This window comes from Diplotaxodon limnothrissa, linkage group LG9 (assembly GCF_057381915.1).
Source record: "Diplotaxodon limnothrissa isolate DT_005_m linkage group LG9, D_limnothrissa_male_GT1.1, whole genome shotgun sequence".
In the NCBI taxonomy this organism is placed as follows: Eukaryota; Metazoa; Chordata; class Actinopteri; order Cichliformes; family Cichlidae; genus Diplotaxodon; species Diplotaxodon limnothrissa.
This window is the reverse complement of record NC_140604.1, coordinates 24,459,724-24,482,994: the sequence shown is the minus strand read 5'-3', so window position 1 is coordinate 24,482,994 and position 23,271 is coordinate 24,459,724. Positions and strand designations below refer to the sequence as shown.

At 41.2% G+C, this 23,271-nt stretch overlaps 2 protein-coding genes across 2 annotated transcripts; both read right to left on the bottom strand.

Annotated features, from left to right (window-relative positions):
* Positions 1-582: 582 nt before the first annotated feature.
* LOC146625591 (glycogenin-1-like) lies at positions 583-13,823 on the bottom strand. The gene is made up of 8 exons (XM_085362899.1): positions 13,764-13,823; positions 11,515-11,650; positions 11,221-11,395; positions 10,962-11,124; positions 3,803-3,929; positions 2,502-2,718; positions 1,817-1,855; positions 583-1,556 (listed from the first exon to the last, which is right to left on the bottom strand). Exons 1-8 carry the CDS (start codon positions 13,768-13,770, stop codon positions 1,398-1,400), a joined length of 1,023 nt encoding a protein of 340 aa, XP_085219025.1. The 5' UTR covers positions 13,771-13,823; the 3' UTR covers positions 583-1,397.
* A 1,882-nt stretch (positions 13,824-15,705) lies between these two features.
* cpb1 (carboxypeptidase B1 (tissue)) lies at positions 15,706-23,027 on the bottom strand. The gene is made up of 11 exons (XM_085362312.1): positions 22,926-23,027; positions 22,605-22,680; positions 22,402-22,526; positions 22,190-22,289; positions 21,993-22,094; positions 18,277-18,381; positions 18,076-18,186; positions 17,869-17,959; positions 17,300-17,502; positions 16,376-16,460; positions 15,706-16,070 (listed from the first exon to the last, which is right to left on the bottom strand). Exons 1-11 carry the CDS (start codon positions 22,988-22,990, stop codon positions 15,883-15,885), a joined length of 1,251 nt encoding a protein of 416 aa, XP_085218438.1. The 5' UTR covers positions 22,991-23,027; the 3' UTR covers positions 15,706-15,882.
* Positions 23,028-23,271: the final 244 nt, after the last annotated feature.

Below are 23,271 nucleotides of genomic sequence, written 5' to 3'. Positions count from 1 at the left end.
ACTAAGAGACAACTTATCATAGAAGTATGCATGTATAAGTACTCAAAGCACTTTACACAACTTGCCCCATTCACCCACTTGCACAAGCACTCTTTTCTAAGTTTCGGTTTAAGTGCTTTTTATCTCTCATCCACACACTTTCAGCAACTTGGGGTTAGTATGTTGCCCAAGGATATTTAGCATGCAGCCTGGAGCAGACGGAGATTAAACCACCAACCTTCAGATTAGTAGGTGACCTGCGCTACAGCCACCCCATAAAAACAAATCCTTTATTCACATTTCTGTAGTTGGATCTATGAAGAATGTCAAAGATAAGAGTTTAACAGATATGAAATAGCATTTTTGCATAAACAAGATCATTCCCAAGTAGCCTTTGGCAAAAAAGGCAAATCTGAGCATGCTGTGCAGTGTGTCCTTAAAAAAATCTGAGGAAACTGGTGGAGGATAACAGAAGAAGAAAAAATTTACTGTATCTGCATTTACGTTTGCACATTTTAATAAATAGCTCCCATTTCCTAGGATAATATAAAGATAATATAAATTCCAACAAGAAAAAAAAGCACCTGAGCAACTCCACAGCTTGTAAGGATGTTTTATTGTTTCCAGATAAAAGATTTTCAGCCAACATCCAGGTCAAGTATAATGTGGTAAAATTACAAACCTGTTTCATCTACTAAAAAAGCTGCTGGTCAAGAGTGAGATAACATAGGATGACAGCAGTAGAGAGAGCAAGGCATTAAGGCACTAAAGATCTAGTGTGCATGGCTCACTGACCATACTACGGCCTTGAGAAGTGCTGTAAACATATCTTCATATCCGTGTAAAACAGAGACTTCTAATTCAAAAACAATAGAATTAATTCTTTTGAGAAAAGAAAATATTAAGAAGACTGTCAGGTTACTGCAGAGTAAAAAAGGAAAGAATAAACTGAAAAATGACAATGTCAGTGACTACACATCTTAACCACACCGATACAAATGGCCCAGTTGATCTCTTGTTGCCATCTCCTTTTTTTTGTTTGTTTTTTTTTTACAAAAGAAGCATAAACATGAGAAAAAAAAAGATTTTAATATTCACCTTTAAACAAGCACACTTCGGTTATAAACCTTTTTTCACACTGTAGAAGAACATATATGAGTGTCAGGGTAAACTGAATGATAATAATCTTGCAGAGAGAATTAAAACCGCTCATAAAATTTCACATTACTTCCCCCCACTTAAATTGGGCTGTCTTTGGAGTATGGAGTTGGTAGTGCTGGTGGAAAGAGGGACTTGGCTCATTTATAGTTGAAATAAAGGTAGGAAGAAAAACTGCAATCTGATTTTTTCGGCAGTATTTTCTTGGCAACAAGTAGAACGCAAGTGCTCTTTTAAAAATATCCCGTGCCAATCCTTCTTTATTTGAGAAAAGTATCAAGCTTTCTCTGGATATTGTCAAATGAGTCCATTCCCAAGTAGTCTGCCTGACCTTGCTCCCATTTCTGCTTCCGTTCTTCTGAGGACATCTGCTGGGATTGGGATGCCTGTGCGTGCGCGTGCGAAGACCTGCTCTCGCCCTGAAGGAATATGGAACATAACAGCAGGGAAATGAATAAATGACAAGACACGCAGACTGCACACAACATGCTGTTTTTCCTTTTTTTGCTTTTTGGAAGCGGCAAACTGCCACACTTAGCCTTTCCAAATTAATGGCAGCAGGCAAACACGCGAAAGCTCTGATTTTAGAGGAAGGGCAGCAACAGCAATAAACCAGGCGCCAACGGATGCTTAATCACTGCTGAGCTATAAAAAACAAAACAAATCTTTGTCTCCATACCTGTTCACTCTCAAAAGTGACAGTTTCACTGTGCTGGAACTTTGTGAGATGAATAAGAAGACAGAAAAGAGGTTTAAATAGCTTTGCATCATTCAAAGTTCAAAATAATGGCTATAAATTTATACTGGAGCGTTTCAGCTCATAAACTGTCTGAAAGAGGATCTTTTAGCTCCCTTAAGTTAAATCTGTTGAGATTGGCTTCCCCATGCAGGCAAAGGATCTGAAAAAGATCAGCAGGTGGGAGGGACTGTATGTCTGAGATGACTATATTAGGGATAGATCCTCTTGCTCACATCTGAGAGCATTTCGAGCAGTCTGAAGCCTCAACTTTTGGCTCTCAGGGATTACTTACACATATGCTGACCTTGCTATTTTAGCCATTTGTTATGAATTATCCAGTGACTCCATGGTTGTAGTTTTGTGCATTCGTTGCAAACGATCTTAGGTTCAAGACAGGGAGGACATACACACCCAGCCTCAGGGGTTCATCAAATGGTTGTCAGACTATGTGGTGTAAAATCTATGGTGACCCCTTTTAGAAATATATAGCAACAAAAGTATGTCTTTTTCTTATGAACTATCCGCCTTTGTAACTATACAGAAAATAAGGAAACAGCTCTGTTTTAAAGATAATACCTGATGAGAAGTCGCAAATAGTGCAGGTTCAATTAAAATGTCGACTTACCTCCACACATCCTGAGTGGAAGGGCTGTTCTCCATACTCCTCATGCAGCATGGGGACCACATCACCCGAGTATAGGGTCCACCAGTTGAGAAGGAAAGTAGGGTGTGTGGCAGCATCCTGCTCACTCCCTGAAATCTGTTTGGTTTTGGGATCAAATGTGTAATCCCATGGTTTGGTCTTCCCCAGGAAATGGACCACCTTGGCATTTCCACCATATCTGAAACCAGTATTACAGTAAATGAGAGGATGTACTGTAGATGTAGTGTGGTTATGGTTCGATTTACTAAATGAAGCTTTTCTGAATAGTTTTTAATATCAAATTGTAGCAATAAAGACATTTGTATTCATAGACATAAATAGTATAGAATATGCTTAAATAAAAAAAGTTTTAGAAATGTTTTAGGAGAAACCCTGTATGTTAGTGTCAAAAAACATATTATTAAATTGTTGTGTTTTTAATTGGTCATAATAATGAACTGGACACTAATATAAATTTTAATGCTCCAGGAAACATTTTTGGGTGTCTGTGTTTAAAAGCTGGGTTAGCATGAATGAAACAAAATCCTTTTGGAGAAATAAGAATGAGAAATATATTGATCCACCCCAGTTCTGACAAGCTTAGATGTCTTTGTAGCACTGGCAATCTGCTCAAGTACACAAATAAACCTGAACCCGACACTGTCGGGTATGTTTTGCTGTGTTTGTCAGACCTCTAAGCGTTATTGCTGACAACTACAAACAACTAAAGACATGTTTATCTTCCCTGTCCTCCTGATGGATGCCAGGAAATGCCAAACCAAAAAAAGCCTGCTGATGAGACCAGAGGTGAAGACACAGAGATGCAATGAGGATGAGAGGGTAGCTTTAGACACAGCACACAATGACCAGTCCTGGAGGCAAACATTAAAAGGTCTTTAAATAAAGTGCTCTATTTCAGGAGTGGGTATCAGCTGCTCTGAGCTCAGAGTGGGCATCCAACCCAGAGCTGAGGGCCTGCTGGGGCGACACTCTAACTGTGCTGCTGGAATCTCGCTGCTCATCTCACCCGTAACCTGATGTCATGTCACGATGTGAATACGCATTCATGTGACCAGGTATCTACTTACATCTTGGCTTTGTATCCAAGACACAAGATTTTAGTCACATGGACAGACTGCTGTTGCGTAATATGAATTTCCCAGGGTAGCAGGTAAATATAGTATCTTATAGAGTTTGGTCACATAATTTTTTTAAACCGCACCTGTGACTTTAAGCATTTCATAATTACTCCATGAGTTTAAGTGTGCTTAGCAGACACTTACTGTTTAAATGCTGGGAGGTAAGTGTAGATGGCTATGCTGCTGAGATTGTAAATGAAAGGGAGATGTTTTGATATGTCAGCTGTTGCCCAGTTGCTAAAGAAGCCATTCAAAATCCCTTGGTCTCCTCCTGCAACAGAGAAATACGAAGGTAAGTGTGACAGTATGATAAGTCGAGTCGCTTTATATGGCACATTTAAAAACAACAGCAGTTGATGCTTTCCAAATGAGGTAGAATAACAAGGCAAATCTCTAGAAACATACATATAAAGCCCTAAAGAGAGATACCCCCGGGAGATCCCGACAGGGGGGGAGAATGAGATCTCCAATTGGACGAACTCAAGGTTAATGACCAACGCAACGGAAAGGACTATGAGTAAGACATGCATCTGCGGCAAGGCGTGTAAGAACCAGCGTGGCCTAAAGGTCCATCAAGCCAGAATGTAATGTTTGGAGTGGGAAAGTGAGGTGCAACGCACAGGTCCTGAACCTGGTGAGATGCAGGAGGAGTCTGGCCAGGAGGCACCTCACAGAGCCCAGTCCCTCCACACACCAGAGTCTTCCAATCCAAGCAGTGTAGTTCCACAACAGCGGATTAAGCCAGCAGTTGGAGCAAGTGGCAGAAGTTTGATGAGGATCTCTCCAACATCATACAAGCTGTAGCCAAAAGAGATGCTGACAGCAGGCTTAAAACAATGACCACCATCATAGTCAGCTATGCCTCAGAAAGGTTCGCCCTGACCGAGAAGTGTAACAAGACCCCTTATACCATGAACCGCAGGGCCATGAAGATTCATTGACTGCGCCAGGAGCTTAGGAGCCTTAAGAAGCAGTTCAAGAACACCAATGCGGAGAATAAGCAAGCTTTAGAGGAACTGCAAAACATCTTGCGGAAGAAGCTGATTACCCTCCGTAGAGCAGAATGGCACAGGAGGCGGGGAAGAGCGAGAGCCAGGAAACATGCAGCTTTTATTGCTGATCCCTTTCGCTTTTCAAAACAATTGCTTGGGGTTAAGCGAAGCGGGCGGTTGGAGTGCTCAGCAGAGGAGGTGAATAACTTCCTTCATGAGACCATGAGTGACCCACTGAGGGAACAAGACTTGGGACCCAACGAAGCTCTCATCAACCTTGCCCCACCATCAGTAGAGTTTAAGTTGACGGAGCCAAGTTTGAAGGAGGTGTGTGAGGTCATCAAAGCAGCCCACTCAGCATCTTCTCCAGGTCCCAGTGGCGTACCCTACCTTGTCTATAAGCGCTGCCCAGAGCTGCTTCGTCACCTGTGGAAGATCTTAAAGGTGATATGGCGGAAAGGGAGAGTTGCTGATCAATGGAGGTGCGCAGAGGGAGTCTGGGTTCCCAAAGAGGAGGACTCTAAAAACATAAACCAGTTTCGGAGCATCTCACTATTGAGCGTGGAGGGGAAGGTGTTTTTTAGCATTGTCTCCCGGAGATTGACCGAGTTTCTCCTTAGAAACAATTATATTGATCCATCAGTTCAGAAGGGGGGGATCCCAGGAGTTCCTGGTTGCCTAGAGCACACTGGCGTAGTTACGCACCTTATAAGAGAAGCCCACGAGAACAGAGGTGACCTAGCCGTATTGTGGCTGGACCTGACTAATGCCTATGGGTCTATCCCACACAAAATGGTTGAGCATGCTTTACACCTCTACCATGTCCCCAGCAAGATTAAGGACCTGATCCTGGACTATACGCCAACTTCAGGCTTAGGGTCACTTCTGGGTCAGTTACTTCAGGCTGGCACTGCTTCAGGAAAGGTATAATAACAGGCTATACCATCTCAGTTACGCTCTTTGCCCTTCCAATGAACATGGTGGTAAAGGCTGCTGAGGTGGAGTGCAGAGGGCCGCTAACAAGGTCAGGTGTCCGTCAGCCCCCTATTAGAGCCTATATGGATGACCTCACCATCACAACATCATCAGTTCCAGGTGGATCTTGCAAGGACTTGAGATACTCATCTCATGGGCAAGGATGAGTTTTAAACCTTCCAAGTCAAGATCTATGGTACTGAAGAAGGGGAAGGTGATGGACAAGTTTCCGGTTCTCAATCTCAGGGACCATTAACGGAACAACCAGTTAATAGCTTGGGGAAACTCTTTGACTCCAGCCTGAAATACTCTGCTGCCATTCAGAAGGCAAATGAGGAGCTGGGACCTGGGTAAACAGCTAAGGTTCCCACAGCACATTGCAAAAACATCCCTCCGGCCAGACATGATCATTATTTCTGAGGTCTCAAAACAGCTGATCATGCCGGAACTCACAGTGCCCTGGGAAGAGCGGATCGAGGAGGCCAATGAAAGGAAACGTGCAAAGTACCAGGAACTAGTGCAGGAGTGCAGGGGAAGGGGCTAGAAGACTTTCTATGAGCCCATAGAAGTGGGTTCTAGAGGCTTTGGAGGACGATCACTCTGCGAAGTCCTAGGCCAGCTGGGTGTGGCTGGGACAGCCAAGAAGACGGCCACCCAGGCTGTGAGCAAAGCGGCAAAGAAAGCCACAAGGTGGCTGTGGATTAAGAGTGCTGATCCGTGGGTAGCTACTGGTACGCAAGTCGGGGCCTGATCACCCCCGGCTGGGTCGCCTGGGCGAGGGTGTATGATGTTGTGAGACCAGAAACACCTGATGACCCCAGGATACATCACTGAAGATGAGTACCAGTGCATCCAGGAGATGTGTCTTGTATAGATAAAACTAATAGTCACATAAATAAAAAACCTAAATAAACTATAGTTTAAGCATATTTTTCAGTGATTAACAATTTGCTAGAATAACAAAATTACAATAATGAAATAACTGAATCTGATTTAATTAGGCTCTGAGGACCAGCTGCTGTGTAGTTCAAACATTGTAACATCTTTTCAAGACAAGTGGATTTGCAAATAGTGTACAGTGTCTATTCCAGCGCTGACTTTTTAATAACATCAGTCATGAAAACAAAACAAGCCTCAGGTTTTAAAATTTATTAACAGTTTTGTAATTTCTTGTAAAAATGTTTGTCTTGAAGTAATTTGCCTTGGTGGCATTTGCATGCTGTGAAAATCTCTGATATGGTCACATAACAGCAAACTTGGCTTTAAAAATGTTTCTGGTCAGGTTTTGTTTGTTGGCTGAATGTCTTCACTGAAAGAGTGAGACGAATGAAAGGCACACCTGTGACAAACCACATTAGTTTTCACCTCAGCTCATCTGCTGAGATATAAGCCCAGACAAGCATTTAAAGAAATGTTCTCACATGTTTAGGACACACAACTGGATCTCATGTTCCCACTGCTACCTGAAAAAAGTAGATCTGATTTTCTAGAAACTGCAGGTAGTGCTTTACCTCAGTGGGTGCACACAGGTTGGGGCATGTGTTTAGCAGCCACAACATTAAACCCACCAAAGTTAATGTGAACAGTGTTGATTGTCTCATTAGAGGCACGACATTGCAAAAATGCTTCGGGAAACAGTTCAAAAAACAAAGAGCCCACAGCATTAACCAGGCCTCCAAACTTTGCAGATCCCAATCCAATCACCATCTATGGGATGCGCCTGAACAAGCCCATTCAAAGGAGGCTACACCCTGAAATCCACAGGACCCAAAGGATCTGCTGCCAAAGTCTGGTGCCAGATACCACAGGACACCCCCCTGAACTCTCATGTTCATTCCCAGACGGGTCAAAGCTGTTTTTTCTTTTCTTTTTTTGTGGCATGAGGGGGAGGGATATTATTGTCATTACGTTTATTTTTATTGCATAAAACATTTTATTTGTAAATAATCCTTTTTATTTTTTTCAGATTAAAAGGCAAAACAAAAAAATCCTAATCAAAGGATAATGTTGGTGTCAGTAGAAAAAATTGAGGTGCTGCCTCTGCAATTACATTGAATATTTCCAAACTTTACCCTACTCCATTCATGACCAGCCAACTTTAAATAATACAAACAGACAAAGAGGTTTAAAGACTTTTGTCTCTCACTGTGCTGGTACGTGAATTAACACTGGCCTCTGGGTTTTAAGTAAATGGACTGCAAGTTTGCGTCTGAGTTGCCTCAGGTCCTGGAGTTCAATTGGAGGGCTGTTACAGCCATTTGCCCTCCCTCAAGTTTGGCTGCTTTAGAACTGGGGCAGCCCCTTCTCACAGCAGCAACTTACATAAATACACAACTTATAAAAGTTTGGGAGGCAGGGATCTATTTGATGTTATGTGGGTGACAGGTAGACAACTAGACCAGACCCGAGCCTTAAATAAATGACAGCCCCCCCAAAATGTGATAAAAGTTCAGTGAATCTGTGAATGAGTCACTGAAATGACACTGACACAGGACGAGATGTTGGCTGTTAACAAAACTTTCACATGTCTCTCCTAAAAAAGCATAGGACTGTAAAGTCTGTGGCTTCGGTTTAAAATAACACACATAGCTGGCGTTTGTCTGAACCCACAGCCTCCACTGGAGAGTTCAAAACTTAATATGGAGCTGAGTATCTTCATTTTGAGGGGATGAGCAGAACACAGGAAGAATGTGCATCTAACCGGTGCCAGTTTGTTTTGGCAGCAGATAACACTGGAGCCACAGATGCAGAGATAGAGCCTCTGGGTTCAGTCACTTACTTTCTTTCCTCCTCTGCAATTTTTCTTTTCCAATACATCTTTCATGTTCTGCGGGGTAGAGAGGCGTACACGTGTATATCATGCATTCCTTGCAGGACAGCAGAACTGAAATGCTGAAGGTCAAAGCGGCTTCACCTCATGCCCCAGTGCACATGAAAAGACCATCCATGTCTATAAATAAGACAGCTTTACTTATTAGCATGCCATCAAGCATTTAGATAGTGGCATCACACTGAAACAGGGACTCTAAAATTATCCACAAAAAGACACTAAGGGATAAATGAGTTTCAGCTTCCAAAGGGACTCTTTCTCATAAAGAAATAAGAAAATGTCTTTTGTTTGTGGTTGAAATCATGATGTGAAAGATTGTTGTGACAGAATGAGTCGGCACTTGAAAGCAGTGGCCCATATTAAGCAAACTAATTGGTTTTTCCAGTGGCACCCCCCATCCCTGATGGAATCTGTCTCACAGCATCACAAGGGAAACAGATTCAGTGACACTAACAAGTACATAGTTTGGCACTTCTGAGCCTAACTATAAACCCCTTTTGTCTTTTGTTTACTCCACAACTGTTTTCTTTGTTGGAATTTTTGAGGTCAGAGCAGCCCGAGTAAACAATGATTTTGTCTAGAGTCCGGCCCTTCTATCAGCAGGACTGACAGCTGAATGAAATCAAAAGCTTTTTCTCGGCATATCAGATACATAATAAATACTGTTCTTCACTTAAGCACTTAATTGAGATTTCATCACAATACATTCGATTTTTTGGTGTCAGAAGATATTTATAGTCCAAACCAGGGAGTTCAAACTCCTTTTAAATTGTGACCCATTTTAATTGGCCAAACCAATTCAGTTACATTCAATTTTATCTATAAAGTGCCAAATCACAACAACTGTCACCTCAATGCATGACCAGTGAAGCGTCTCTCTCTGTCAGTGTAAAGAAGTGTAACTTCATATTTAATCCCTGAAATATCTTAACATAAGAAGTGCAGTTTTAACGATACATGTCAGTTTTTCTATATAATAAAGACATTAAAGAAATTTCTCAGCACAACACTTTGGGTTTAAATTATGAGAAATAAATACAAGTTCTGGTAGATCATTGCCTGGACTCTGTTGTAATTATTAAACAAAAAGGTTTTTGTTAACTCATTCTTACTTAAATAAAACAGATAATAAGGTAGATCGTGAAAAAAATAGAAACATTTTTGCAATTTCATTTTTTTATAATATAGTGTGAAGATAAGAAAAGCTATAAAACTTGAGACAATATAGTTAACATCTGAAGTTTATGCCCACTTTCACATTTTCCAAAGACATGCAGTGGGCCGGATTGGAGTCTTTGCCCAGTCGTATGTTTGACACCCCTGGTCTAACCAGTACTGCCCAGTTGGCAGGCTTTGGCTACATTTAGGTAAACAGCCCCAGTGAAGAGGAAATGAAGGATTAAATTTCCTGTACAACTCAAAAGTATCTCCCGTCATCTGACAATGATTGAGTTATTTATTTGCTTTTAAAAATCCATCGTTATTTTTGAACAATGTAAACGCCACAGATAAGAAAGTCTTGGCCTAGATTTCTATGAGCTACACTAGTCTCCCCAAAACAAAGACTTGGCAATCAGAAATATACGATGGGTTTCCAGCATGCACATGACATTATTTTGGTCATGTGACGTAGCTGTCGCCTTAGCTGCATGGTCTTAGATGAACTGAGAAACTCTTTTTGCCACTTTAGACTATCACGTGGTCTTCTGGAAGAAAATCTAATAAGTGGACAACAACTTGAAATTATTTTTAAGTTACATGGCACAAATTTAATTAAAAATAAATTCAAAAGCAAATAGGCAACTTGGTCTGATGTCCACCAGACTCTCTTTGGATAGCTACAATATGTCAGACTCAGTTACTCAGCTACTTTCTAAAATGCAAGTGTTCATTTTTTCCCATTTAGATTATGTAATATTAAAAAAAAATTCTTGAGGAGCACCATGAAACTACGGATCGATGATGATTCTAGCCCTTCACTGAACCTGATATGGCCGGCATAGCTTTGACTACAATTCAGCAACAGTACGCTCCATGGAAAAGTGTTGCTTAATGTCAACTGGTGCTCTGTGCAAAACAGGGCCTCTCAAATTTAACCTTCACCCCACCCCGGTGAGCCCCTGAGAATAACTCAGCAGAGCTCGAAAGTCTCTTACAGGCGAGCCTTGTTTCCAGGCACCGAGCTTGATAAAGACCTTACTTAGAGCAAAAGATAAACAAGTCCAGTTAAACATCATGTTACCAAGAGCGTTTCCAAAACCATGTTTGACTCAAAAAAAAAAAGGAATTTAAAAGGGCAGAAGTTCCTCCCTTGCTATATCATTGCCAATAACATGAAAAGTAGAGTAAAACATAAATTTTCACTCATTGCAACCCTGAATCTCAATAATAAACATGTTACATGTCATTAGTCATTGCATAGAACCAAGTGCATTCCTGAAAATGCTATAATAGCCCTTTAATAGACATTTTATAAAATGCATCCCGGCATTTTACAGCAGCTTACCGTCAAAGCTGCCATGTTCTGTACAATACTGAAGCAGTTTGCCATGAGTCTCCACAGAAGGACGAAAAACAAAAACGCCAGAGTTGAAGCAATCGGGCCAGCCAGGGTCAGGAGCAGCTGACAGTTCCTCTCTATCAAACAACTCATCTATATTTGAAAGAACCTGAGATGCACAAACAAAGCACATGTTTATACACACCAGTGATGTGCAGCATCTTCATTTTCTTTGTGCTGAAGCAAAATGGCCTGTTAGCCTCACCATAGTGTCTGCATCCATGAAAACACATTTGGAGTAATGTGTGAGGGTCCAACAGTGGAGTTTGGTGAAGGTGACGCCCAGTTCGGGTCTCTTCATCATGGCCAGGTGTGCAGTGTCGCCACTGTCTAGCACATCCACCACCCTCACCTCATCGTAGATCCTCTTCAGCACAGACCTAATGATTTACAATACTATGAAATGAATCACTGTCAACCACCCATGTGGAAAACAAGAGTTCACAGGAACAGTAATGTGTATGAGTGAGAAAAAGTGAATGTAGGTAAAGTTTCTTACTGGCTAGGCTCTGATACTTGTGGACCAATGAGTGCCACCAGCTTCTTGGTTGTATTGTGCTTACGGAGGGATTTGCCCAAAACCATTGCTCCCCGAGCATAGTTGTCATTGGTAGCCAATGTCACAAATGCCTGATCTGTAAAGAAAGAAAACTGAATTAAATTGGTTAAAGGTTGCTCCCACCCAAGTACTAACCACGCCCAACCCTGCTTCGCTTCCAATATGAGAAGAGATTGGGCGCACCCTGAGTTGCTTAACTTAAAGTTGCTTCTTAATATAGTACATACAATTTAAGAATGCTCTCAAACTCGTGTGTTAGTCAGATTCTGTTCTAAATGTTATGAAGTGGTTGAATTGGTTAGTTGTCTTAGTTGAATTGGTCACATAACTGCATCATATGACTTAAATGTGTCATATTTTTCGAAAGCCTCCGTTTTCGCAGTGTGGGGCTGCCCCACACAGTCCACACGCTGAAGAGTGCACTCATTTGTGAGCGGCTCAGAGTAGAGCCACTACTCCTGCACATCCAAAGGTGCCAGCTGAGGTAATTCGCACATTTGACAAGGATGCCTCCTGGGTAAGGTGTTCCAGGAATGTCCTACTAGGAGGTAGACCCATGGCACGCCCAAGAGATTGGGGTGTGTCATGGGAACACCGTGGTGTTCCCTTCGATAGGTAGAGGGAGGTCTGGGCTTCTCTGCTTGGACATCTTCCATAGATAAGGGAAGAAAATTGATGGATGGATGTGTTAGTCAATGAATTCATCCCATTTAAAAAATTTCCATAACTCTTCTGTGAATGACCAAATGATGGAAAGATGCTAGTCTATTTTCCCCCCAAGCCCTTCGACAGATTGGTGACCTCGCCACCTAAGACAGGTGGGATGGGCTCCAGCTTCCTGTGACTATGAATTGAAGAAGTGGAAAGATGGATAGGTAGATATTTTCCTCCAGTGTAACTGCATTGCATGTATTTTTAAAGTTTACTGCAGGAATATGAAACACACACCAACAACATTACACTGCAGTTGTAGCCTCTTGCCTTTTAGGTGATGCGTTTCTGTGTGGATTCTCTAAAGCATGAATGATCCAAATAATTCATATGTTGATTATTTCAAGTGTTTTTGAATGAGCAACACAATCTAACCTCACTAAAAGTTTTCTCACAAAGTACCCCATAAAGGTTTAAATGTCTCATTAAGGTGATTTTTATTTGCAGTGTGGCATCTACTCTGTACCACCACCTCAGGCTCCTGGGAGGAAAATCTGCCAAGTCAAGTCTTGAGAACAACGGCTTGCCTGTGAGAGGACATATAAACTGAGATGACGAAATCAGCATGGCAGCTGGGATAGTTCTGTGACTAGCAGTTAGGCCAACACCAATCCCATTTGGCCTATGCGCTAACCCTCTGGCAGTAAGATACCAATAATGGGCAAGGAGATCACAATAGATAGAGTATGTCTGACATGCTAGCAGCCCAGAGTTTCTATAAGTTTGGGCCAGTTGGAGAACAATGGTTCCAAATACCACAGCTTGCCAGGAAAATTTGTTCTGTCTCACTGCCTTTTCACAGTGCCACACCTCCTTTCTCTTACGCCCCCTTTTCAATTGGTAAAAACCCTTCTGCAATATGAATGTAACACTAAAAAACACATAAAAGATGAGAATTAGCTCTGCAACAACCCAAGGTACAGTGAAGTCACCGTCCAGGCAGCAGGGTCATTTCATTTTGAGTCAGGGGGACGGTTCCCAGTAAGCTTATACCACAAATTAAAAATTAATTATGGCGACTTAGGACACAGAGTAGTGTAGTAGGTCTCAAACTAAGGTCCAATGATAGTAAAGTAGTCTAAAAAGGTACCCTGTGAAATGATTTTATCGCACTGTGTCCACTGCACCTACTTTTGGCAGTTTCCTAATATATACATGACAAAATGGAACACAGTTATAAAAAGTAGTAACACTGTAATTATGTCACACCGGTAGCTGGTCACTGCGACAAATACAAGTTAATTATGTAAAGTAAGACTGTAACCACTTTAAGAATACTAAACTTCTTATTCAACAAGGGAACACAACTACCCAAAAACAAAGAGAACAGTGACAAAAGACTATATTAGCTACATAATGTCATTTAATGTCACCAAAGTTCGCGCCATTTGCTACTTTTAAAACTTTAGAGAAAAAAAAACAAAAAATTAACAAGAATTTTTTACTATCGACGCTGAGAGTGTTAAAATGTTACCTACCAGCCATGACTGACGAATAAGTCGCAGCTACTCTGTAGCCTGGACTTTGCAGAAGCCTTGCGTGGCGAAAAGGACCGACTAAATATACAGAGGTGGTTTAAATACCAAGATGACAGCAGCCAGACCGGCGTCACGTGACAGCCCCCAACACACCCACCTGCTGTTGACATGCTCCACCGCTACACAGCAGCACCTCAAGCAACACCGCTTTGAACAGGTTTACAGCCTACAGATGAAGAAAAATTGCAATTATTGAAAATATTGTGCATTGCTTCCTCCTCCTAACGTTACGGAAATTTCACAACTCTGAAAAAGTAAAGGGGGAAAAATTCTTTGAGTCAGAGATAACGTTGCACTCTCAGGACATAATTCTACAGCTCTGACCTTTCAAACAGCTGCCAGTGACAAATGAAAGACGGCGAAGATGTAATGCGTCCAGGAACAAGATGTCCTGTAGTAAACATTTGGCACTTTGTCGCCACCTTGTGGATTGAAGAGCGTATAGCAAGGCATTTATCAAACCGTAGTTTAGGAGGTCATTCAGTGCTCTTATTGTATTACACAACAGTGAATTATTTTTAGCTCAAGTAGTGTACTTTAAGAGGAGTGTCATAATTAAGCAAGAGGATGATATGTCATTTTACTGTCTTACATTTAAATCAAAATAATAACATCAAGTGGCAGAATTAAAAGCATACAAATGGCAATATTGACCACAATCTTACCAACCTGTTTAACATGCATGCAATGGACTGTTGCCTAAGTAGCTCAAGAATAATTTAGTGCAAAAAGCAAATATAATCTTCTTAAAGTGTTATTTTATTAATTAATCTAAAGAAAAAAGATGACTATTATTATTTTTGAAAATGTTACAGTTAATTTGCATATTTGTAAAACAGAAATCTAAACATTATTATGTAAAAGCCTGTTTATCATCTTTTGTCTGTTAATTTTCAGTAATTTAAAGTAAAAATCATTTGTGTTATCATTGAAATAAACGTGTAACTATCCAGCACAGAGGCATAATCTCCCCAGTGTGTCCTTGGTCTGGCCTTGAGCCTTCATACGATGTTGAAATTTCTTCTTTTAAATCACTGAAAGAGTGCCTTTTTAATTTAGGCCCATACCAAACTGCATGGACATTTGCATTTTTAAAAAGCACTAATCAAAGGAGAAATAGAAATCACTGAAATGACAATATTACGAACAAGCTGACTGACAAAGTCATAAAAAATTGGAACAATGAAAAAAAATATAGTACATCCCACTTATTATATATATCAGTGGGATGAGGGTCAATACACTGCTTTTATTTGAATATAAAACTAGTCATATTTTTTCCCCTGCATTGTGATGCGTGAAAACCAGTCAGTGAAATTTACTTTTCCAATTTTACCCCAGAAATGTGAATGTGAAGTAAAATTTCCTGCTGGTCTTTGGCTCCCTTATTTTCTCCACCGAGGCAGATGCTTGGCAGAATGGAGATGCTGCCAAGAAGTGCTCTTTGCTTGTCACATACTGTGCCCTTGTTTAGAAAATCCCTAACAACAGATACCCACGCCCACCTAAGCGCTGCTACTGGAGCAGTGCCATCTGAACAAGAGGGATCACTGTGATCCAAAGGGGTGCAATAAATTTGTGGCTCTTTCTTTTGTTTTCTTAAATGTCTCCTTTATAGACACTTTATAGAAACTATAAGAACATTTGGTGTTTGGCACAGTTACATTATGGTTTCATTATGGTTACATTACACAATATTTTTTCTTAAAGGTTGTGGTATATGTTTCTAAAATGTTTCCCTCTTAATTTGCATTCATTGCAGCAGATGATGAGCCCTAAAGTGAAAGTGTTATTATTGCTGTTGTTCGTACGCAGTAAAGCCTCTGTGTACCAGACACAATATTATCGTATACACATAAAAAAATTGATTCAGCGTGTGGGGATGGATCATTGATTTTATTGTTTGCACTCATCTTGACATTCTGTCAAGCACAGTGAGGAAACATGGCGGGTGGTGCCCTGTATCCATGGATACGGGCAGGAGATGGCTGAGAGGTTGGAGGGGCTGGGGGCTGGTACAGAGGAGCCGAGTTGGCAGGGGTCCTGGCAGTTCCGCATTTTAATAGAGGTTCTTCTGCACGTGGGCCGCAATGTACTTGACGGCCAGCATGGTCTCCTCGCATGTGGGCTTGATCTGAGACTCGGGCAGCAGGAAGCCATATTGACCCTCGTCACGCAACTCGAAGGTGTAGGAATATTTCACTCCCAGGTCGTAGGCCCAGTCATCAGAGCCTCCAGCAGCGGGGTCTAAGGGCAGATGAGGAGAGAGTGAGGGAAATCACTGAGATGGTGACATTCTGACAACCTGGGACAGTCTACATGTGTTTTCATACACATTTTACTTGAGGGGGGGCAAAAAAAAGAATCCCTTGCTTGAAATAGCTGTGGCTCATGATTGCCTTTTGTGGTTTCAAGAGGCCACATTTCTCAATGGAGATGGGTGCGCTGAGAACACACCATAATGCATAATGACAGAGGTGGAAATAGGTTATCAAGCTATCACTGAATATGCAATCTTCCCACAATAAAGTGTGACTATTTGCTGTACTTACAGATAGTTGGAGCACCGGGGCCGCTGGTGTAGACTGTGCCATACAGGCTACGCAGAGCAGAAGAAGCTCCCTTAGCAACTGCCATCTACAATACAAAATACAAACAAAAGTCAAATGTGTTATAGAGTGAATTAATTATAAGGTTTAAACTATATACATATATATATATATCAACACAGTATCTGAGTATATCAGACTGAGCAAAGGTGTGTCATTGCCTGGAAATGCTTGAATTTGGAGGACTTTTTAATGTAAAATTTGTCACTTTAAACCAAACAAAGCACGCACACAAATGACACCACCTTTAAAATACAGCTGTTACACGTTATAAATACATGCTTTTCACCCTGCGGGTTTCCAGTAACATTTTTAGTGATATTATAGAAAGCAGTAAAAGCATCAGCGAGTTGCAAGAGGAAATGAAACCCCCAGAGAAACGCACAAGCAGGAAATGATATTTCTGGCCAGACTGATGAGTTATGACAGATCCCTGGAGTTCTTTTGTTCTGTAAAGTGTCAGAAGACAGTCTAAATTACAAGTGAGTAATAGAGAGGCAGAGACGTGTGATCTGCCTCAGTTAGTGTGAGAGCTGGAGCAGGGGTGTGAGTGTTAACTGTGCAGCACCACGGACACCCCAGTGAGAGGTAAAAGAGCCATGAGAATGAGCCATGTAAGCAGGGAGTAAATGATTTGCTGCAGCTAAGTGTGGCCCTTAGATAAGAGTAACACGGTAATGGGGTGGGTAGAGTTATATATGTTTATATTATATGATCTATTGTAAAACTTTTTATTTGCTCGTATTCATGTATATCACACATACAGATCATTATTTGAATGAACCGAATTCATAATTATACATAGCCTGACTCAGAGGTAGGTTTTGTACACTCACTGCAATGCTAAGGCAGATAACAGTGACTTACCAGCTCGTCATGGTCTGCAGCTAACTCATAGGTGTAGGAGTAGGGGAAGAGCAGCATCTGAGAATAGGAGTGGATAGTGATGTAGGCCTTGATGATGGATTTATTTTTGCGGATGAAGTCAGCAAGATTCTTGGATTCAATTTCAGATTCAGGAGCGGTGCCACAGTAAGTTTCGCTGCAGGGGTTGGTGGAAGCTCCAGTGGCTGCAATCACATAGAAAACCATGTATAAAAGTTTTCTTTTTCTTTTTAAAATTGTTAAATAAAATGACATAATAAATTACAAACTAAAAATGTTACCAAGCAGCCAAACTGTAACTAAACATATTATTGACTTGCCAGATTAAAATACATGGAAAATCTATATAAAAAAAAAATACCGGTACAGTTCTATGTCCTGTCCTTAAACCTGATATTTTTGCTGAAGTTTTTTGTATTTTTTTTAAAAATAAATTTAGCTTTTTATGGAATGCCTATTAACTGACATTTAAAAATAACCAATGCAATTGCAAATTACCCCAATTTTTCTTTTATCAGTCTAAGATTTAACTGTTCATATGTCATACTTACTGCACCAGCCAGCATTGAAGTTTCTGTTTGGATCAGTCCCAAGGCAGCTGGATCCAGCGTTCCTGGAGCGAGTTTTTCTCCACATCCTGTTCTAAAGTTCCCAAAATGCATACAGATGTGCATTAAATGCATTCTTCGAGATATAGCACAAGGATGTCTTCTTTTAACTAAGGCAAACAACTTAAGTTTAAATGGATTGTAACGTACGTTTGTGTGGGTGAACACGTAACCATCGACGTTGAAGACGGGCAGAACAAAGACATCCATCTGGTCGAGCAGGCTAGTCATCTGAGAATCACTACCATAGGCGGTCACAGCCTGAGGAAGATTGCAAAAAAATTTGTGCTGTAATCAGTTATATTCCTTATTTGTAGGTGCTTGCCTCGGTCATCCTGGCATCTTCCTTACCTCATTGACAAACCACTGACAGAAAGCATGAGAGATCCACTCTCTGGCGTGGAATCCACAGTCCATGAAGATGGCAGGCTTGGTGGAACCAGACTTCTTACCAATCTGTGGTTGTTAAATGTAATCACAAAACAATTGTTGCATGTAGTTATAATATAAATTAAAAAATAAATTCTTTAATGTCTGTGAAGGTTCTCAGTCATCCAGGTCATCATAGTCTAAGGAGCTTGGAAAGAGGATGCCAGTGTTCACATTTTGGCAGTGAGGACCAGTGTTGGGTAAGTTACTTTAAAATAGTAACTTAGTTACATTACTAGTTACTTCTCTCAAAAGTAACTCAGTTACTTCAAGTTACTCGTTACTTTCAAAGTAACTAGTTACTAGGGAAAGTAACTCTGGTTTTACTCAGAATTCTCTTGTTAATGTGTTTCTTCCATAACTTTGCCAGTCTTCTAGCTTGCTTACTTGCCACAAGTGCACTGTGCCACCTACCAATAGAAAGGAAAAGATAAAGTGCATATTTCCACGAGAGAAATCCCACGCCTGGACCGTCATTGACTGCTGCCATGATTCTAGCCTACGTCACAGCGTCATGTGCGCCTTTTACATCCAACACAAAAACTGCAGTCGTGGTGCTTTGATTGTACTCAGAACTCGGAAATTCTGCCTTCTGAATAGGAAGATGTAGGTAACACCAGACTGCAGATGAGCTACATACAGGGCTGGACTGGGACAGAAAATTGGCCCGGGCATTTTGACTAGGAAAAATCATAAAGCCTTTGAATGAAAATAAACACTGTTGTGACAGTGATGTACACTGTTTTGATGGTATATATGCATCAATCTATCAATCGTTTGTTGTAGAGCTGGGCGATATGAGATTTTTTCATATCACGATATGTTTTTTTCATTTCAGGCGATAACGATATCTATCACGATATAAGCCAAATAACTATATTTGTAAGATTTAAATGTGCCGTTGCTCACAAGTAAAATGTGAAATAATCAGCAGCTTGTTTTTATTTAAATATTTATTTCCCATAATAAGTTCAACAGGGTAGATGTACTTAAGGAACATGAGACTTTTTCAGATAAATAAAGGCAAATATTGCAAACTACACAAAAGGCAGCCGCTAAAGCGTTTAAGTTTCAAAATAGAACAAATGAAACAGACTAAATTGTCAATTCCACTTAGAAACAAAATATTAATTCTAAAAATAAATCTTAGTTTGTTTTACAGAAGAACAGACAAAACTGACTAACTTTTGTCAATATCAAATAAACTGAGAACTAAAAGGAAATTCTCAATCTCTCCTTGTTGTATAGCTGAGCTTTTCAAACAGTTTTAACAGTTACTTTAGTCTGACAAAAGCCGAATGACGAATTAGCGCTTCCAGTCAGAGACTGAGGCTACGTCCACACGTACACGGGTATTTTTGAAAACTGAGATTTTCCGTTTTCGTTTTAAAAAATAATCCCGTCCACACATAAAGGCAGAAATGAAGGAAAACGCTGCTATGAACATGCCAAAGCAGCAGGTGGCGCTAGATTCCTAACCGTGCAGAAATGTTGGCCAATCAGAAGTCTAGAAGCCTCGGTGGGAAAAAGTAAACAAAGCTGGGGCATAGAAGCAGAACCGAGTCGCATGTGTGGAGGGACAGTAACTGTGTGTATATGTAAGCATTTAAACACTGCAGAGAGTAGAATTAACAGTAACAGTATTGTAGAAATTCATTTCACCGAAACAATAACGTGGCGCACAGTGTGACGCATGCACCAGTTTATTGTATTTCCAGACTTGCTTTCGGCACAATTTACAGTGCACGCTACTCTGTTTTTTGTCAGACTTGAAATAGCCGAAATACCTTCACACTACGGAACTTCTATGGCTCTTCCGTTCGACAATCTCTCCGGCATTGGAACCATCATCTGTTTTCTCTTCGGTCACGCTCGGTTGATTTTTCTAGTCGGCGCACTCATTTCCTCCATTACGCGCTGGCTGCTTCCCAAACAAACACACGTGCGGCTTGGCACTTGTGCGGTACGTAACAAGTCACGCGACGTGACGCTGCGGCTGTGATTGGTTCGGCTCTGCGCTACTTAATTTGGATTGGCTGACCTTTTTTTTTTTTTTTTTTTTAAGAGGACAAGAGCGGCGAGGTCTATCGCGATAGCTTAATTTCTCTATCGAGTAAAAGTTATATCGCGATACATATCGTTATCGTTCTATCGCCCAGCTCTAGTTTGTTGTAAGATTCAGATAATTATTTTTTTAAAAGCTAGACATTTTAAATGAGAATAAGAAAGAAAAGTATTTCTTTGTGCCCCCCAATTCCCCGTTAATGCCCTACATGCCCCCCTGGCAACACTTTGCTAGATCCGCCCCTGCACAGTTACCAGCTGTCAGCTACCTAAAAAAGGATCCTGGGGTTATTTGTCTCCCAGAAACAGTTCATAACTTCCCTTCAACTCATTCATGTCACCTAAAAGGTAAACCTGTTTCTCCATCACCTGTTCAAACAAACAAGAGAGCCGATCAGCTGATCATTGATCAGTTTTCATGATTGAAGCAGAAACGGGAGAGGGAGGGGGGAGAGGATGAGAGAAGAAGAGGCAGCTGTGCAGTAAAGACACAGAATAACTCCAGCTTTGTGTCTTTTTCATTGTAGCTGAATTACGGGACAAACTGTTCCTTTTCACCTCAATAAGAAACGCGTAATATTTTCTCTGAATACCAGGCGGGACGGTTGGCAACTCTAATAACTTATGAACAAAATAAAGTTCAACATCATTAACTTCATAGCACCCACCCAGCTGTATAGAAACTCTGTCATGCTAGCTAGCACGCAGTACGGAAAAAGTCAGAATAACGAAAATAAACTCCACCTAAACTTGGTTCATATCTGACCCAGAGAGACTGCAGGTCATAACTTCTTACCTGAAGTTCAGTTCACACTTGGACCGGCGGCCGCCTCGGGTCTCTTTTCCTTCTGCGTCCCTTTTCCTTCATCCACCTGCTGCCTCCACCACTTGCTAATGTTACTGAATCTGTGGAAGCTCCGCGATAGCCACCACACGAAGTAACGAGTAACGACCCTATCTAAATCCCAGTAACGACTAACGCGTTCCTGATTTTGGCATAATAACTAGTTACCGTGCTCGTTACCACAATAATAACGTAGTTACTGTAACGCGTTACTTAATAACGCGTTAGTCCCAACACTGGTGAGGACAGATGGTTTGAAAGAGAAGTGAAAGAAGCCATTTACGTCCACTGTGAGCGACCATCTTTGAAAAGAGGCGGTGGTTTACGACGCCAACTGTCTGCCATTTCTAATCCAGTTTTAAGATCCCTTCCCAGACGCCTTAACGCCCACTCACATCCTGGGCCATCTGACCTCAGGAAATCACATGATAGGATGGGTCCAGGTTTCACAATGAGCTCACCCGAAACCCTGGCTGATTGTGACCCACACCTGTTTTCACACCTTGGCTCATGCGATTAGGTAGAGGATCATCAGGGGGTCCTTTTGTCCCTCTTTGGGGGGATACTCCCACTAGGTTTAAATCTGGGACTCTCCACCATTTGACCTTAGAACTGAAGAAGCTTCTCGGATGAGAGGTGAAACGTCTTCAAGCAACTTAAAGAAGTCCAGATGCTTTTCTTTGCAAGCTCCTTTGACTAAATTCTTTAATATTTATTTGGGTAAGCCTACCTTGAGAACTACCATGGGACGTCCCTCATAGGTGTTTCCAATCACCTCCTTGCTGATCATATCAGAATTGGCAGTAGCCATTGAGTTCATCCATGACTCAATCTAAAATAAACAGGACAAATATGGTAAGAAATTAATGAAAACCAGAAAAGAAAATCAGAATTGAGATCGGCGCTCTTAAGGGTTTCGACTCTTACATCGCTCCAGGTGTTGTACTTGGTGTAGCTGTGGGCTCTGGGAGAACCCTTGTTTTCAATCTGGCGATCAACAGCCTCCTGAACATCATCAATAAAGACCCTGAATAGGATTTAATTAAAAAGTGTCACAGCATTGCGTGAAGAATGTAAATCTGGGGCACAAAATATCCAGATAAATATCCTTTAGTTTAATTGTTTGTCTAGCGACCTACTCTAGCTGCATGCCGCTCTGCTGCAGGACGGTGAACACCATGTCCAGGTACTGGGCAGGCACACGGATGTCCACGCTCATGCCCACAGTCACCTGCTCAGCATTTTCTGGGGTCCAAAAGTCGAGCTGCAGATGGCAGCAAAGTCAAACACTTGAGCAATGAAACATATGTGTGTGCCTGTATGTGTGAAAGCAGATGGGTACCTGAACACTGTTAGCCAGTTCCCTAATGACTTTCACATGTTCATTAAGGACAGGCTTCAGACGCAGAACTTTATCACTGTTTAAAAAAGGGGGGGTGAGAGAAATCAACATTATAAAATAGCATCCACAAACACTTTGCCTTCACTCCTCAGCAGTTTCTTTGGAACACAGTAATACCCTTTGCATAAGCCACAAACTTAGGGAACGCAGGCTTATATAGTACTTCTATTATTAGAACTGCGTCATTATATTTTTAGTGTCATCACATGCTGTAGTTTACAGGAATGCAGTCCTTTTTTTAAAACAAAAGTGTAAATTTACCCCTCAAAGCGAGTGACGTCAGCGAGGGCAAAAGCCACCAATCCAAAAAACAGGAGGACCTTCATGTTGGCAATGAAGCTGGCTTTCCTTGTGTACGACACTTATACCTCGCAGCTTGCCGTACATCCACCAATCTGAGTCTTTTACGCAAAGATGTGTCATACGTCCTTTGCTGTGTTGCTGGTTTTTTTTAGGTGTTACGTGGAAAAACGAGAGCCTACATGATGTACTGTCAATGATTAATAGATTCAAGACGTGTTTGAGGCATTTTTAAACCAAGGTCATTTGTTACATGGCTGGTAGGTCACAGTTATCAGAAGTGTTTTTTGTAATGTGTGACTTGCTT